The following is a 17,893-nucleotide window of genomic DNA, read 5'->3' as shown; positions in this document are numbered from 1 at the left end:
TCTGGTGAGTCTCTGAAATCTCTCCTCAGACTCTACACTTTCACGGGTTGCCAGATTGATTGATTGACAATGGAAGGCCTTACACTAAGTTCATGGGCTGATTTATCTGCATTTAGATGGATGCCAAGGCTTTTTATGTAGAAAATATTTGCTAAATTTCTATATAAATCCCTATTCAGACTCTACATTCACACGGGTTGCCAGATTGAGGATACGCAACAGGAACGAATGCTATTGACAGTGGAAGGCAACAAGCCTTACACTAAGTTCATGAGTTGATTTATCTGCATTTAGATGGATGCCAACATTTTTTAGGTAGGGTAGAATCTGCAATTTCTGCCCCAGTTTGTTGCCTTTTATGGCTGCAGTGCGCTGTCTTTTTCCGCCAACTGGCAACCCTGATTGGCAAAATACTATTGAGTAAATTAGCAGTGGGCAGAATCACACAGACATAAAATACACATTTCAAAGTTGAATAAGTGGCTGCAGCATTGTTTTGTTTTTGTTTTTTTGGTAGAAACAAGTATGTTTCTACAAAAAAATACTTTAATTGTATTTTTAAATGAAAATAACCAATCGTTTCACTAGATAAGACCCTTCTTCCTCGGTTGGACTCGTTTACAACCGCATTTGGGATCGTTTGAAGCTGCATTTAAACTGCATTTTGGAAATTTAAAATCGAGGCACCATAGCAGTCCATTACAAAATCCTGAAATGTTTTCAATCAAAAAAATTTCTTTACGACTGAAGAAAGAAAGACACAAACATCTTAGATGACAAGGGGGTGAGTACATTATATGTGAATCTTTGTTTTGGAAGTGGACTTCTCCTTTAAGTACAGTCAAAAAAAATTACACCTTTAAAGACAAGTTGCTAATGTTACTGTATTATTGAGCAAGGATGCATTCAGTTGATCAAAACTGACATTAAAGACTTTTACAGAAAAAAATCAGTTTCAAATAAATACTGTTGTTTTCTATTTTAGCTCTTTCAACCTTTCCAGTTGCATCTTAGAAGTCTTGCAAAACTTGTAAAGCTTTGAGATACAGACAAGTTGTTTTTAGTAGAACAATATCTGAGCAATGAGTGCAGATCATCATTTTTAAACTCGCATACATCACTAGCACTCATAATGCTAAAGCATAGTTAAATCTTTAAAAATAGCTTCACAGAGCTCTTTAACTCTCTTGGAATTGTGCCTCTTAAACCCCACTTAGTGAAACCCAAGTTAGGACTTATTTGTCCTGAATTATGCTTCTTAATATTGCTATAAACGCTGGCATATTTCAGTTTTGTAATGGAGAGATGAGTGCTTCCTAACCTCATAATGGATTCGAGCCACATTAACAAACAGTTCAACTCAAATTCCTTTAGTTTCATCATTTACTCATGATGCATGAGTTCGTTTATGAGAACACTGGATAATAGAAGTGGTTCTTTTCAGTGTGATTACGAAAAAGATTCCTCAAGATGCTGAGCAATAATGCAGGATTTCACACCTTGTTAAGCCTAGTGTGTAAATACACTTTAAACGAGAGTGAGTGTGTGTGTGTTAGTGCTCACCAGGGAGGGATCTAACAGAAGTACCATCATATATTGCATTCCTTGATATTGTCTTTCGGTAATCGCCTGGATTGTTCACGTTATAGGATGAACATGAGCTGAAATGACTCTTCTGAGATGCTAAATGGTGCAGTATGTTTCAAGACTCCATAGAAAAACTTTTTAGTAGTACCTTGACAGGTAGTGTATAATAAAGATACACTAAACCTATTATTTAGGCTATATGGGTCTCTTTATTTGTCTGTGCCACTCTGGTCAAGGCTGAACTGGCTTTTTTTTTTTTTTTTCTGAGGCACAATGCATTCTCGCAAACATAGTGCTGTCAACCCAAGGGAAGCATCTAACAGAAGTAGCGTCATATTGCCTTCCATGATATTGCCTTTTGGCAGTTGTGCAACTCTGCACTCATCATCATCGCCTAGATCTTTCACTTCAGGGGAAGACAGAGGAAAATAAGCTAAAGTGGTCCAGCTCACACGGGCCCTCCTCAGGGTTTTTGTTTTCCTTTCTTCCCAGCATGTTGCACTTAAAAATATGTGCTGGTAGACAAGCATGAAGGATAAACTATAATTTGAGATGCTAAATGGTGCAGTAAGATTCCTCTCAAATTACTTTCAAACTTTTGTCCCTGTGCCCACACGTCAATAAATTCAGTATTGACCAAGGTCAAACTGGTCACTTTTTGTGCAATGAGAATGCCATATAAATCAAGAGAAGTCATTCTGAGACTGCATAATGGAGCATCATTTTTAGTGGACTGTCCCTAAATGCCTTTTTTTGTCGTTGTTTGTTGTTGTTGTCTTTAGATTTCTTTTTCCATTTTTAAATAAATACTGTAAGGACACATTAAACCTATCAAAAGTGACACTACAGACATTTAAATTATACATTATATATTGATCAATTCTGTTCTTTTGAACTTTCTATCCATCAAAGCATCCTGCAGAAATGTATCACTTGTTTTCAGTCATTCTGTTTTCAACATTAATAATAGTAATGATAATAAAGTATTTCTTGAGCGCATATAAGACTGAGATATACATATATATATATATATATATATATATATATATATATATATATATATATATTATATGTGTGTGTGTGTGTGTGTGTGTGTTTAAATTCCAAAGTAAAAAGTTAAAATCAGTTTTTTTTTTAATATGATGGTATTCAACAATTTTAATATATCAATAATTTAATATAATGTTATGTGCAATTAATCGTGATTAATCATAAAACTGTAATTATACCTTGAACACACAGATTTGCATGTTTAATGGAAATATGCATGTTGATGATTGTAATTTACAGTGATATGAAAGAGATCAATATAGTTCTTTAATAATCTTTAGTCATGTAAAATGTAATCCTTTAATATACTAGGCCTACGGGTTATTATATGCTATTTGTGCAGCAAGAATGCTGAAAAGTCAGCTCTATATCACAGGAATAAATTAGATTTTTAAAAAAACTAAAATAATAATAAAACATAAATGGAGCAATTCCAATAGGGTCCTCGCACTGCAGTGCTCGGGCCCTAAATAGTTATTTTTAACTGTTTAAATTCCAAAGTAAAAATTTAAAATTAGTGCTTTTAGTGTTTTGTTTGTTTGTTTGTTTGGTTGGTTTTTTGTTTTGTTTTTTTTTTTGAAAATGATGGCATTCAACAATATTAATTAATAAATAATTTAAGATAATATTTTAAGTATTTTTATTAATTTCTAATAAATATTTTTTTAAGATAAATAGTAAATGAAGGTAATTATTAAAAATTCTTTTATTACATTCATTTGGGAATTCAGTGTTTTAATGTATATGCATGTATTTGTAAAGCTAAATATATGTATGATTATACATTTTAAATGTTATGTGCAATTAATTGTGATCATGTGATATGATCATGTGATACTGAAGACTGGAATAAATAATGCTGAAAATCCAGGTGTATATCACAGGAATAAAATACATTTTAAAATATACTTTTTTTTTTTTGAAAACGATGGCATTCAACAATATTAATTTATCAATAATTTAAGACAATATTTTAAGTATTTTTATTAATTTCTGATGAATATTTTTTAAATAATTTAATAAATATTTTTTAAGATAAATAGTAAATGAAGGTTATTATTACAATTCTTTTAGGCTAAATCTACATTCATTTGGGGATTCAGTGTGTTATGTAAAGCTAAATATATTTATGATTATACATTTCAATGTTATGTGCAATTAATCGTGATTAAGTGGAAAACTGTAATTACAACTTCAACAGACAGATTTGCATTATTAAAAGGAAATGTGCATGTTGATGATTGTAATTTTCAGTAATACGAAAGAGTTTAATATACTATAGTCCCTTTTTTTCTAAAATAAATGCCAAGTTAGATCTGCTACAGGTTATAATATGCTATTTGTGCAGCAGCAGTATGTCTTAAATACTCACAGCACCATATCAGCGTATATATGTGACCCTGGACCACAAAACCAGTCATAAGGGTCAATTTTTCACAATTGGTATCAATACATCATCTGAAAGCTGAATAAATAAGCTTTCCATTAATGTATGGTATGTTATGATAGGGGATCAATGTATGATGGTATGTTATGATATATTTGGCCAAGATACAACTATTTTAATATATGGAATCTGAGGGTGCCAAAAAATCTAAATATTGAGAAAACTGCCTTTAAAGTTGTCCAAATGAAGTTCGTAACAATGCATATTACGAATCAAAAATTACGTTTTGATATATTTACAGTAGGAGATTTACAAAACATCTTCATGGAACATGATCTTTACTTAATTTTCTAATGATTTTTGGCATAAAATAAAAATCAATCATTTTGACCCACACAATGTATTTTTGGCTATTGCTACAAATATACCCCAGCGACTTAAGACTGGTTTTGTGGTCTAGGGTCACATATATTGGCAGTAGCAAGTTCCAGTACTTGCTTTGCAGCAACAGCAGCAATAACCAACAGCATCTGAAATTCAGCAGTGCAGCAGATCTATTCTGCCAAGACCAATACACTAACATTGTCATATCCATTACCATGCTAAAATCTTCCAAGAGTTGTCATGATAGAAATACTATTGTTCAGCAAGAATGCATTAAATTGATCGAAAGTGACAGCAAACACTTTTAAATAAGTTACAATGTTATGTGCAATAATCGTGATTAAACAGAAAACTCTGCAAATAATTACACCTTCAGCAGATTTATGTTATCATTAAACAGGAATATGTGCGTTGATGATTGTAATTTAGAGTAATATAAAAGAGTTTGATATACCACAGTCCATCACTACCACACAGATACATGGATTTCAATGATATACAGATTACTGAACTAAAAATGGCCCCTGTTCACCTAAAAAAGCTGTCTGCACAGTCTCAAAACCTTGCCAATATGTCATGGGCCTTAAGATGAAGCGAGTTCTTCTGCAGGCCAGCGAGCTGTCCAACCTCAGCCAAAGACAGAGAAAAGAAACCAAAGGCACACCGATACTTCACCAGGATCTCAAGAGATGAGTCAACAGCTGACAGAGTTTTTTTTTTAAAGCTCATGTAAATAGGGACCTGAGAGAGTCCAAAGCGAGTCTGGCCTCACAGCGACGCTGAAGGGGAAGGCTGATGTCAGTTCCTCTTTCTTCTGCTGTCACTCCAGCGGACTGGAGCGGATACAAGAGGATCGTGACCCCTCTGGCGCCCTCACATACAAACACCTCTGACTCATTTTGGCAATGGCTGATTGTGATGGCAGTTCCCCTTCACCTGGGATGTCAGGGTTGGCACAGTTTCCAAGGTGACGGCTGTCTCTGTAACTAAACACAGCAGAATCCGTGACCACACACACAGGGAGAACATCCACACCATACAAACATGTGCTACTGCATTTCTGGTTAAGACACACCAGTGTTTTGAAAATATCTGCAGATCTAGATTGTAGTAATAACTCGCAGGCATGTTAAACAGCTTTGCTGTCACAGGAATAAATTGCATTTTGAAACACGTTAAAGGAATAGTTTACCTAAAGATGAAAATTTGCTGAAAATTAACATGCCGTCAAACCATCCAAGACGTACATTGCTGTTAAAAGTTTGGGATCAGTAAGTAAAGTTTAATGTATTTTGTAAAGGAGCCTTTTTTGCTTATCAAGGCTGTGTTTATTTGATGGAAAAAAAAACAGTAACATTGTGAAATATTATTGCAATTTTAAATTTCTTTCTTTGAAAGAAATTAAAACTTATTATTCATTATACATTTACTATTCAGCAATGATGTGTTAAATTGATGATAAGTTATATCAAAGACTTATATTGTTAAAAAAGATTTCTATTTTGAATAAATGCTCTTCTTTTTAACTATTTATTCATCAAAGAATCCTGAAAGTATGATCACAGGTTCCAAAAAAGTATTAAACATCACAACTGGTTTCAACAGTGATAATAAATCAGTGTATTAAAATGATTTCTAAAGGATTTTGGACTGAAGACTGGAGTAATGGCTGATAAAATTTCAGCTTTGCATCACAGAAATAAATTATATTTTAAAGTATATGTAAATAAAAAACTTATTTTAAATTGCAATAATATTTTTAAAAAATTCTGTATTCTGTAAATAAATGGAACTTTGATGGGCATGAGAGACTTCTTTAAACAACATCTTACTTTCGAACGGCAGATGAGTTTATTTCTTCATCAGAACAGATTTGGAGAAATTTAGCATTACATCACTTGCTCACCAATGGATCATCTGCACTAAATGGGTGCCATCAGAGTTCAAAGAGCTGATAAAAATGTCACAATATGTATACATATATTAGGTATTATAGACTCACATTTTAGCCAGAAGCGACTAAAAAAGTTAAGGATTTGTTTCTTACAAACACACAGCTTTTCACTTCACAAGACATTAACTTATGGCCTGGAGTCATGGGGATTACTTATGGATTACTGTGATGTTTTTATCAGCTGTCTGGACTCTCATTCTGACGGCACCCATTCACTGCAGAGGATCCATTGGTGAGCAAGTGATGTAATGCTAAATTTCTCCTGATCTGTTCTGTTAAAGAAACAACCTCATCTACATCTTGCATAGCCTGAGGGTGGGTACGTTTTCAGCAATTTGTCATTTTTCCCTGAATGATTGTTTTAAAACAAAACAGCTATTTTGAAGTTAAATCTCAGTTAAATTAATGACTTATCTTGTAACTTTCTTTCTCCACTTTGCCTTAAGCATTTATACTGTGGTCTCCCGTTGGCTTACCGAGCTTCGATGTTTGACAATTATTTCCTGTGTTTGGAAGGAAATAAGAAAGAATCCAAAGAAGGGGGTTGGGGGGGGCATATAAACGTCTGGAGGAGTGAGGCGCAGAAAGTTAGAGGTTCTTTTTATTGCTGGCTCTATTAAAATCCGTATTTCTGTCAGAATGATTGAGGATAGGTCTTCGTTTATGAGCCATCAAAGAAACTAGGTTAGGTATGGGGCCGAAACTTTGCAAATTTTATTCACTGTATTGTGCTCAATGAACTGAGTCACTCTATTCCCTCATGGCAGCTCTGATATTCTCTTTAGAGCTCTGTGGGCGACTAAACAGTTGTACCACTTCAGCATGCAGTATTTCAACACCAAACTCATGCATCTTATTTACATGGAACCCGCAGTCCAGCTTAACCAAGCACTGATACTTTATCAGCCCATAACAAATGCATAAAAAAAATTAAGGTTTTTGAGGAAAACATTCCAGGATTTTTCTCCATATAGTGGACTTCAATGGGAGCCAATGGGTTGAAGGTCCAAACTGCAGTTTCAATGGGTTCTACAAGGTTCTACATGATCCCAGCCAAGGAATAATAGTTTTATCTAGTGAAACGATTAGTCATTTTCTTAAAAACAAATAAAAATAAAAATGTACAGTTGCAATCGATATTATTCAACTTTCCAGAGATTGCAGTCCTTTACAAATACAAACTTTTCTAAAGATCAAAGACTTTATCAAAATTGCATCTATAACCGATTACTGGCAAATTAAAAGTCATAATATCAATTTATAATGTAATAGTTCTAGGATTTTTTTTTATTACATAGCTGTGTCATAATTATTCAACCCCTATTCAACATCACTGTTTTTTTTTGTCACTTATTTGTATGGTGGGGAACAAACTTACTTAAAGGGGCATCTTAAAGGGGTCATCGGATGTAAGTTCACTTTTACATGTTGATCATTAATGTATGTTGGCAGTGTATGTACAAATCTACCCTATAATGATAAAAATCCATGCAGTGGTTTTTAATTCATCTGTAAAAATAATATTCCCTTTTTAAATCGAGCCATTCTCAGATGCCTGTCATTGTGGCGTCACACCCACAGAGGCCACTCCCACGATACTTGATTGACGTGAGCATCTTACCTCAGATCAGTTGTCACAGTCCACCCTTCATGATTTTATGAATCTTTGCGATCGCCTTTCCCAATAATGTGCTAGTTAGAAAGCTTAGCAGCTAAACGCGGCTAAATGCGGCTAAAGTAAACAGGCTCATCACTCCACAGAGAGAAGAGAGGGGCGGGGCAAGCAGAGCTCATTTACATTTAAAGCAGCCTCGACCAAAATGGGATAATTTTTGCAGAGCTGATTTTGGCAAGGTAAAAAGGTTGTTGTTTCACACTACCATTGAGAATTTTTAACCAAAGTATATCATAGACTCTTCATTAAGACCCTTAAGAACCATATCAACTTGTGGAAAATGGGCATCCGATGACCCCTTTAAGACACAATTAAACCTTCAGAAACTCTGTTAGGAAACAGAATTAGCTTGGGCTGTTACATATACATACATTTAGCCCATGCATGTGCTGAAGTTGAGTAGCTAATATGACAAAGTCAACAGAGCTCTCACAAAAGCCATTGAGAAGAAATAATTGTATTACTTTAGAAGGTTTAAGGCTATATGTAGATTTCCAAGAAGTTCATTAGAAGTTCCTAGAGACACAGCTGGCCACCTTATGCCTTAGTTTAAAGTGTGTTGTACCAGAAAACCTTTGAGGGTGTTGAACAAAAAAGCGTAATATCATAAAATGTTTGATTTTATAAAATGTTTGATTTAAAACATCAGAACAACTGAGAAAAACCTTCAACGTACAGCCAAAGACTTGCATAATGACCCGACGAAAGAAGGAAAAACATTTCAATGCAGTGTATAAGATGAACACTAGACAAGTATGGCTTTCATGTTGAGGCATCTTGCTGAATACCACTCTTGACCAAGAAGAACAAAAAGTCCAATTTGAACATGCTAAAATTTATTTGAATAGACCTGTGTAGTTCTGAAAGAATGTTTTATGGAGTGATGGAGTTCCAAACTGGAACTTTTTGGACCCACTTAATCAGCAGTATGTCTGGTGCAAAAACGCAACGCTTATAAGCAGAAGAACACCATCTATATCATCAAACTTGGAGATGGATCAGTCCTGTTACAGGGTTGTTTTACTGTAGCAGGAAGTGGAAAACATGACCGTATGAAGGACATCATGGATTCTTTTAAGTATTGGGCAAATTTGACAGGAATTGTGATGCCTTTGGTTCAAAAACTGAAGCTTATGATCAATGGACTTTGTTGCAGGACAATCATCCCAAGTAAACATCCAAATCTACTTATGTTTGGTTCAGGGATCAGTCATAGAATGTTCTTGAGTGGCTTGTTCAGTCTCAAGATTTAATTCTTATTGAAAATATTTGGTTGAATTTGAAGAAAGCAGTTGGAAAGTGAAAACCAAAGATTATCAGTGATCTGAAAGCTTATTCAGGCGAGGAATGAGTCAAGATTTCCGTAGAGAGGTGACAGAAGCGTCTAAGCACTTCCAAGCAGTGTTTTAAAAAAAGATTCTGCACAAAAATTTACTTTTGGGGGTTTAATATTTTTGAACATAAACATTTAGAATTTGAATTAGAATTTTATCATGATTCATCAATGTTACATGCTCAGAATCACTCAAATGTGTAATAAATTTTCTCTAATAGTTTACTGATTCCTTTGTTGAATTGTTTTCAGAAAATGTTGCTCTCCACAGCAAAACGTCTTGTAGGTCAAGGGGGCTGAATAACTTTGACTGCACCTGTATATACTTTTTAAACCACAAATGCTTGTCTTGCACTAGCTCAGCGATGTGCATGCGTGACTTCACGCATTACATAATCATATTGGAAAGGTCACATGCTGTTAGTTCTTTGTGTACTTCAGTTCAAAAATGTTGGGTAGGGTGAAAAACTCCATCTCATTTTTTCCTCCAACTTCACAATCGTCTGCCATTGTTGTTTTACCTTTTTTTTGTGAAGGGCATTTGAATTTCTTTGCACATTCGCTTTGTAAACACTGGGTTAGTACTTACACTAATTTACACCTTTTAGAGGTACAGATAAAGTGCAAATGTGTACATCTGCAGGTTCTGCCATAGTGACAAGCTAATGGTACTATTGTTACACATTATTACTGACAGAAAAAATGCTATCAGCATTTATTTTGTGGGTGTGTTTGCACAATTACCTGATTTGCATAATCTCTTTAGTCAATCAGGTGCTAAAACAGCGCATGCAAATAAACAACGTTATCAGCGTGCGCAATTCATTCCCTACTGCATTTTCAGTCAGTTTTCTGCAGCACGACTCAGATAAGGATTATAAGACTGGTGGGATTGCCAGACTCCAGGTTTGGGAAGGTTATTCTGCAGGCAAACTAGCAGATGAGCAGATTTATTTCCAGGCTTGTTTGGGCAAGGGTGCTGAGAATGACCTCCCTGGAGACTGTAGTTTCCCCAGGTGTTCAGCTGTGTCACTGTTACAGGCTTGAGGACTCAACCGAGGCTCTGGATTTTAATACCGACAGCCCTGGTGGGAAGAATTAGTCTCGTGCATTTCTCCTGAGGTGCCTCTGTGCGTGCAAATTGATGTTTGAAGAAAGAGCGGGAAATATTCATTGGAACAGTTTATCTTCTGTGATGGATTAGATAGATGAGAGTAAATATTTACACCGTGTCATTACATGCAAGCCAAGAAATATCTATCCTGAAACAATCTCACACTCTCTTCTCAAGCTTGGCAGGTTTTACTGAGTTTCAAATGAAGGCATTTTATGGAGGATTTTTTTTTTTCACTGTCAAGATGGAAATTAAAAGAAAAATCCCAATATTTCTACCTCTAATCCTGCTGCATTTGCATCGATTTTATGCAACTTTAGAGTCAGAAAGTTGCATAAAAGCTTCAACAAATGTGTATTGAACAAAACCTGCTGCTTCAGCGTTATGTCTATAATCATAGACAGAATTAGGGAAGATTCGAAAGTCAAGCTACAAGCCACACAATTTAAAGTAGTTACTAGTGATTCTTCTGCAAAAATACTTTCCATAGCCTTTAAACAAAAAGACTAAACTACTTGAGGTTGTAATACATTTTTACATTATTGCATGTTTTCTACATATTAATGTCATTATAGCTATTAGTGCTATTAAAATTGCTTTAACAATTTCACTCTACTAAATAAATAAATACATCTACATGCATAAAGAGAATTGATAGTCACTGCATTAAAGGATTTGTTCACTTCCAGAATAAGAAATTCCTGACAATTTACTCATTCCCATGTCCCATTTTTTAAGTCAAAAAGACAATAGGTTTTTAAGGAAAAACATTACAGGATTTTTTTTCCCCATGTATTACACTTCAGTGGGAGCCAATGGGTTGAAGGTCTAAATTGCAGTTTCAATGCAGCTTCAAAGGGCTCTACATGATCCCAGCCGAGGAATAAAGGTCTTGTCTAGAAAAACAATCTGTCATTTTCTAAAAAAAAATAAAAATGTACAAACTTTTTAACCACAAATGCTCATCTTGCACTAGCTTGACTTCACGCATTATGTAGTAACGTTGGAAAGGTAACGCATGGCATAGGTGAAAGTAGGTTTGAAGCTGAAACTGCAATTTGTACCGTCAACCCATTGGCTCCCATTGAAGTCCATTATATGGAGAAAAATCCTGGAATGTTTTCTTCAAAAACCTTAATTTGTTTTCGACTGAAGAACGACATAAACATCTTAGATGACATAGGGGTGAGTAAATTATCAGAATTTTTTTTTTTCTTGAAGTGAGCTAATCCTTTAAAACAAAAGACCAAAAAACCTAAAAGCAAAACAAGACCAGAAATAATAAAAACAAACAAACAAAAAAACTACCCAAACCAAAACCAAACAAAATTAATCAAAACAAAAACTAACTGGAAAGTTATTTGTAACTGGGAAAAATATTTTTATAAACAGGAAATGCTACTGAAATGTGCTAAAGTTAAATGAGATATAATTATTGATTATTGTTTCTTTTCTTTTTCAGTTTAAAACAGCATCAGCAATGAAGAACTGGAAATACTGCAGCTGCAACAGGAGAATTTACAGAACTGCACAAACTAATTGTGAACTCATAAGAAAAGACATCTTGTTTGGCCACAGGAATTGTTCACCTACAACATCTGAGGTTCCTCAGAAGTAAAGTGTTTTATATTTTTATTCACAATCGAAAGCTAAAAGATCAATCTACTTTGGGTATATCGTCCATTCTTCTATGAGCGTAAAGTAAAAGGATGTCTATGATCAATCCAGCGATATTCATCAAGTAACACGAGCGCACCAGCCTGAACAGACATGCAACGGTCCTGCTACTTTTATTTTTGCCTTTCAAACTCTCGTATGCAGTGGTCTGTCATTTTCTCTGCTCTTCAAACGAGACATCGCTGCTTTGGTTGTTGGCTTTGGCATGCCAGAAAGAGACCATCAACCTTTTTCCAGTGATTTGTCGAATACGTGTCTGACTTGTGTGTGAATGCTGCCGGCGAGGATCCAATTCAACTGCCTTTGTGTGCGAGATCTCTCTCGGCTGTGGTCGAAAACAATATTTCAGCACTGTTACCACAGACTAAACCCACGTCATGTTTATTCACACCACAGTCATTGTCGCACAGGGCAGAACATTCCTATAGAGCTGTGATGCTGCTTAAACACTGATGTCAAACGAAACATGCCATCAACATAAAGGAGTCCAGACGCAAAGAGTTGGCATTTTTCACCCTGACTCAATCATGGATGATTCACATGGACGTAAATGTGTGAACCAGGCTCTGAGCTTTATCTAAATCTATGCCAAAATGACTGCCTGTAAAACCAGAGCTCAGTGCCTGCTGTTTTAAGTATGAATGCTCTTTTTTGCTTTTCTGATGTGGCATAAAAATGTAGTGTTTTTCTTGTTATCTTAGAATATATGGTAGCTACTAAACTAAAACAGGCCTGAGGCCTCATTTATAAAGACAGTTCCTAAATGTTCCTGTGATTCATAAAAAATGTTACATCCTGCTTTATTTTGCAAATCCAGAAATATCCTTTTATAGTGGGATAATGTTTCATTCATTGACTATGTTTACATGCACATCTGATTCAAAATATATTTTCACAAAAATGTGTACTTGACATATTAAAACCTCCTGTTCTTATTCTGTAGGTTTTTGAAATGTTTATGGAAGTGGATTTTTAAAATAGCTTTTTTGTTTCTGGGTTTTTGAAAATAAGACACTGACATTAATAGCATTTGTCCAAAAATGTAATTCAGAATATGCATGTGAATGTAAACGTTGTCACTTATTTATTCAGGCAGTAACTCATTTGCATCACTTAAAGTCATCAGAAAATTCAGTGCAAAAAAAAGAAAAAAAAGAAAAAGAGAGAGAGAAATATCAATCAGATGGTGAACATTTTCACATCAGTTTCTGCCTTTATAAATTCCACTTTCATATCCATGGGATTTCGCATCAAATCATACATTTTATAAATGAGGCCTTGGTCAGAATAGTGTGACTTTATGCAAATCAGAGTATTACAGTAGCGACCAAGCCAGCTGTTTTAACATGGTATGGTAAATTAATGCAAAAAAATCTTTTGTAAATAACCGATACACAACAATATTGTTAGTATCACCCTTCATCTGCTAGTCCAGAATGATTATTGTGGAGTATCTACTTGACAAGATTTCTGTGTGCTGCTTTCTGATCAATATGCGATTGAACTGAAATCCTGAACACTCTTGGGCTTTTACAAAACATCTGTTAACAGCCATTTGAAGACAGACATACATTTACGTTTAACCCCGATGATGTCTCTGTTGAAAGTCGTAAAAGAAATAACACGTCATTTACTGTGAGCTAGACTACTGAATGGCTTATTTGTATGTGATGTCTTGCTTTCCAGTGAAAATGTCTAAACATCCTTACATAATGAAATGACTTGGAAAGCATCTTTTGATATAGTATTTACTGGAAAACAAGATAAACACTGATTAATAAAATTATTTTTGCAGTGCTGTTGACTACAGTATAAAAGGACTCAGGATTACAGAAACCTGTTTGGTCGTGGTTGTGTGATTAATACCAGAAAGCTACTTCAGAATCACAAAGCATCAAGACAAAGGACAGTACAGACACAAAAGCGTGACTCATTTGTTGTGAAGTTTGAAGTGGCGTAGATTGTTGAGAACAAACTCAGGCTGTTAAGATTTCTCAATTTCTATTAGTTCTTGTTTCACCTCATCTCAGTCCTTAGCCTTTTGCTCATGTAAACTCAAATATCAGTCTTGCTGTCCATGAAATGGAATGCAATTTCAACTCCAAATGGATTACAAAATATTTTATGGTCAATATATGCTGTGGGCTAGAAATAATATATTTATTATGAAAAAAAATCTAATTAAATGCAAACTATGAAAGCATATATGTAAATTGAAAGAAATGTGATTTTCCTGTGAAATAGTGAGAAATGAAGTCTGTACTGTGCACATTTGTAAATACACTTGATAATGACTATTTTCACTTTCAAACTACAAATCTGTTTCTGAGTATTATTTTTTGTGACATGAAAATATTATCAACAAATCTATATCCAGCTGCAACAGAATTAATGACAACTTGATAGAACAACTGATAGAAAAAGATATAATGAACAGACATAATGATAGGTAGACAGACAGACAGACAGACAGACAGACAGATAGATAGATAGATAGATAGATAGACAGACAAAACAGGTAGAACAATAATAAATAGAACGACAGGTAGATAAATACAGACAAAATGACAGACAGAACGATAAATAGAATGACACAAAACAATAATTGATAGAATATCAGACAACGAATAGATAGAACAATAGAATGACAGATAGACAGAACGATAGTTACAACAAAGTATGATAGATAGACAGAACGACAGGTAGACAGACAGATAAACAGACAATGATAATAGACAGAACAACAGAGACAGAAGGATAGACCGAATGACAGATAGACAACAATAATCGATAGAACAGACATAATGACAGAACGATAGATAGAATATAGACAGACATATAGACAAAACAAAAAATTGACATAGACAGACAGATAGATAGATAGATAGATAGACAGATAGATAGATAGACAAAACAGATAGAACGATAATAAATAGAACGACAGGTTGATAAATAGACAAAACGACAGATAGAACGATAAATGGAATGACACAAAACAATAATTGATAAAATATCAGACAATGAATAGAACAATAGAATGACAGATAGACAGAACGATACATAGAACAACAAAGTATGATAGACAGAATGACAGATAGACAGACAGTAACAGACAACAATAACTGACAGAACGACAAAGACAGATAGACTGAATGACAGGTAGACAACAATAATTGACAGAACAACAGACATAATGATAGGTAGACAGACAGACAGACAGACAGACAGACAGATAGATAGATAGATAGATAGATAGATAGACAGACAGACAGACAGAGTGCTAGAATGACAACAATAGAACGACAGAACAATAGACAACGATAGAATGATAGACACAGAACGATAGAATGACAAAAGAATGATAGATAGATAGATAGAACGAATGATAGAACGAACGATAGAATGATAGATAGATAGATAGAACGATAGATAGAACGATAGAACGATAGATAGATAACCCAACACGTTCAACTGGTCCATAGTCAAGACAGTCACAATTTCATTATTTTGTAAACTGGTGTCCCATTGGCTGTGATTGCTACTAAAGGATGGTGCTTTGGAGGCAAGATATATTATACACAATTTTTTAGCCTGCGGGTATTAGTAAGTGGTTGCCATATTGATCGTACATGCTTTCAGATTTCAGGGTTATTAAAGTTAACGTGTCTGTGTGCAGTTCACCCCCAGCTGCACTTTGTTGTATGTTCAGACCTTACTGAGGATGGAAACAGTCTATTTTTCCTGCAGAACTGGAGATTGCAAAACCACACTTGAAGATTAATAGTTCACACCAAATAAAAAAGTGGTCAAACTTTGACCAGCATTTGGAGCTCTAAAAAGTCCATGAAAGCACACAGAATTAATTCACATAAAAATGAAAATTCATTTGGATATGTACATCCAGCTTTACCTGGATACATACAGTACATTCACATAAAGCAATATTTACTATATAAAATAAATAAACTGCATTGCTTATATCATCGCAAAACATAAACTTTATTATCACCTAACTCTAATCTGATAAATTATAAGTAAACTATAAGAAATAAAGATATAAGGTATAAAGGATATAAAGGTAAGATATCAACATCATGATTTTCTATAAAGTTGTTTAAGCATTGTATTGTGAAAAGTGCTATAACAAAATTGACTAATATAAAAGAGCAACCTGAACATTTTGCTAGATATCGCCTGTGGTACCATATAGGTTTTCATGAGGACCAAAAAAAAAAAAAAAAAGATGAAAATATTTATTTAGGGGTAAATTATTTATATAACACTGAGCAGCATGCACAAGAAATGTATATATTATGTAAATATTATACATTATGTATATATTATGTAAAATCATTCTTTCTATACATGTTCCTCTCCTTCACATTGTGCCACACTCAGAGGACGGTGTTTTCCGGACGGCACCACTGTAATCTAATTACCTGGGAAAATCAAATCACCTCCTGGTAACAACCCGCTAAGGAAAATATTTCAAAGGCTCTCACAAGGGCAATGACCCGGACTCTTAAAACAGCTTGATTTAATTGACATTCATTTGAAATCCTGCATCAAAGACAAAGACAGCCCTTCCATACATAAATAGATCATTTTTCAGCAATAGTGAGCAGCCAATAATAATATTGCCTTCCTCTATGACATCAACAGAGGACAAACACATACACACACACATACACTCTCTCTCACATACATATCAACAACAAGTGACATTCACATTTACAATATTTGCCCCTTAGAATTGATTTTCAGCAGCATTTTCTTTCGTCCTCTCTCCATACACACAGTTTACCTTCAACTTATCTTAGCACTTCTATTGAGTGTTACAAATATAAAGGAACATGAATAAATAATGCACAGGATATCATAACACAAACATAAACACACTGCTAATGCATTTTTTATACTTTAAACTAAAGTTAGCTTTTATTTATTATATAATATAGCTTTTATATTTCATACATTTTATCTGTATTATTCTGTTTTCATTTTAATTTTAGTGAACATTTCAATTATTTTGTCATTTGTATTACTTTTTGGTTTTTTTATAACCTATTTACTTTGTCAACCTTATTTTTATATTTTAGTTTTAGTAATTTTAGTACTTCAACAAACTTATTGTAGTTCATTTCCGAAGCAACATTTTTTATTTTTACGTTTTCATTTATTATTTATATTTCATTTCAGCTTTCTTTCAACTACCAAGGACTGATACCGGCACTTAGATTTGGAGTTGCTGAGGTTTTCATCACATTCAAAGTTTTCATGGCTTATTTGATTTTTTCCCCATGAAAACCACTTCTTAGCTACTCATTCAACAACACCATCATCTAAGACTTCTAAGATCTTGAATACAAAAGTCTGACAGCTAGAGTTTGTCTGCAGAGATATGAAATCTATAACTAGAATGTTCTGAAAAATATCAACTGCTAACAAGTAAAACAAGGAAGTAAAGATAACGAGGAAAAAGAATTTCACAACTAAAAAAAAAGGACTCCACAACTCCTCTTATTTTAAATATCTGGGGCATGTTTATCATGATCCTGGTGCATTAGCACTTTGTGGATTGGGAAGAGACACTCAGTGTTCCTCTACCAAACTGTAAGGCACTATAAGCAGTCAGACACATGAAATGTTCACTGTTCACCATGCGCTATGGTCTCGCATCCTTTACCTTACTGGAACACTGAATTGCACTGGCTGAATACATGAGATTGCTT

The 17,893-nt window shown here is 34.3% G+C and overlaps 1 protein-coding gene across 1 annotated transcript in view; it reads left to right on the top strand.

The window, feature by feature from the left end:
- zgc:171482 (zinc finger protein) overlaps positions 1-14,467 on the top strand; it is a 125,425-nt gene extending 110,958 nt beyond the window's left edge. The window contains exon 7 of the mRNA XM_051125837.1: positions 11,947-14,467. Coding sequence (XP_050981794.1) covers positions 11,947-11,968 — 22 coding nt within the window. The 3' untranslated portion in view covers positions 11,969-14,467. The remainder of the gene's footprint in view (positions 1-11,946) is intronic.
- Positions 14,468-17,893: the final 3,426 nt, after the last annotated feature.

This window comes from Labeo rohita, chromosome 13 (genome assembly GCF_022985175.1).
Source record: "Labeo rohita strain BAU-BD-2019 chromosome 13, IGBB_LRoh.1.0, whole genome shotgun sequence".
Classification (NCBI taxonomy): Eukaryota; Metazoa; Chordata; class Actinopteri; order Cypriniformes; family Cyprinidae; genus Labeo; species Labeo rohita.
Note: the sequence above shows the minus strand (reverse complement) of the source record. Positions and strands in the feature narration are given on the sequence as shown.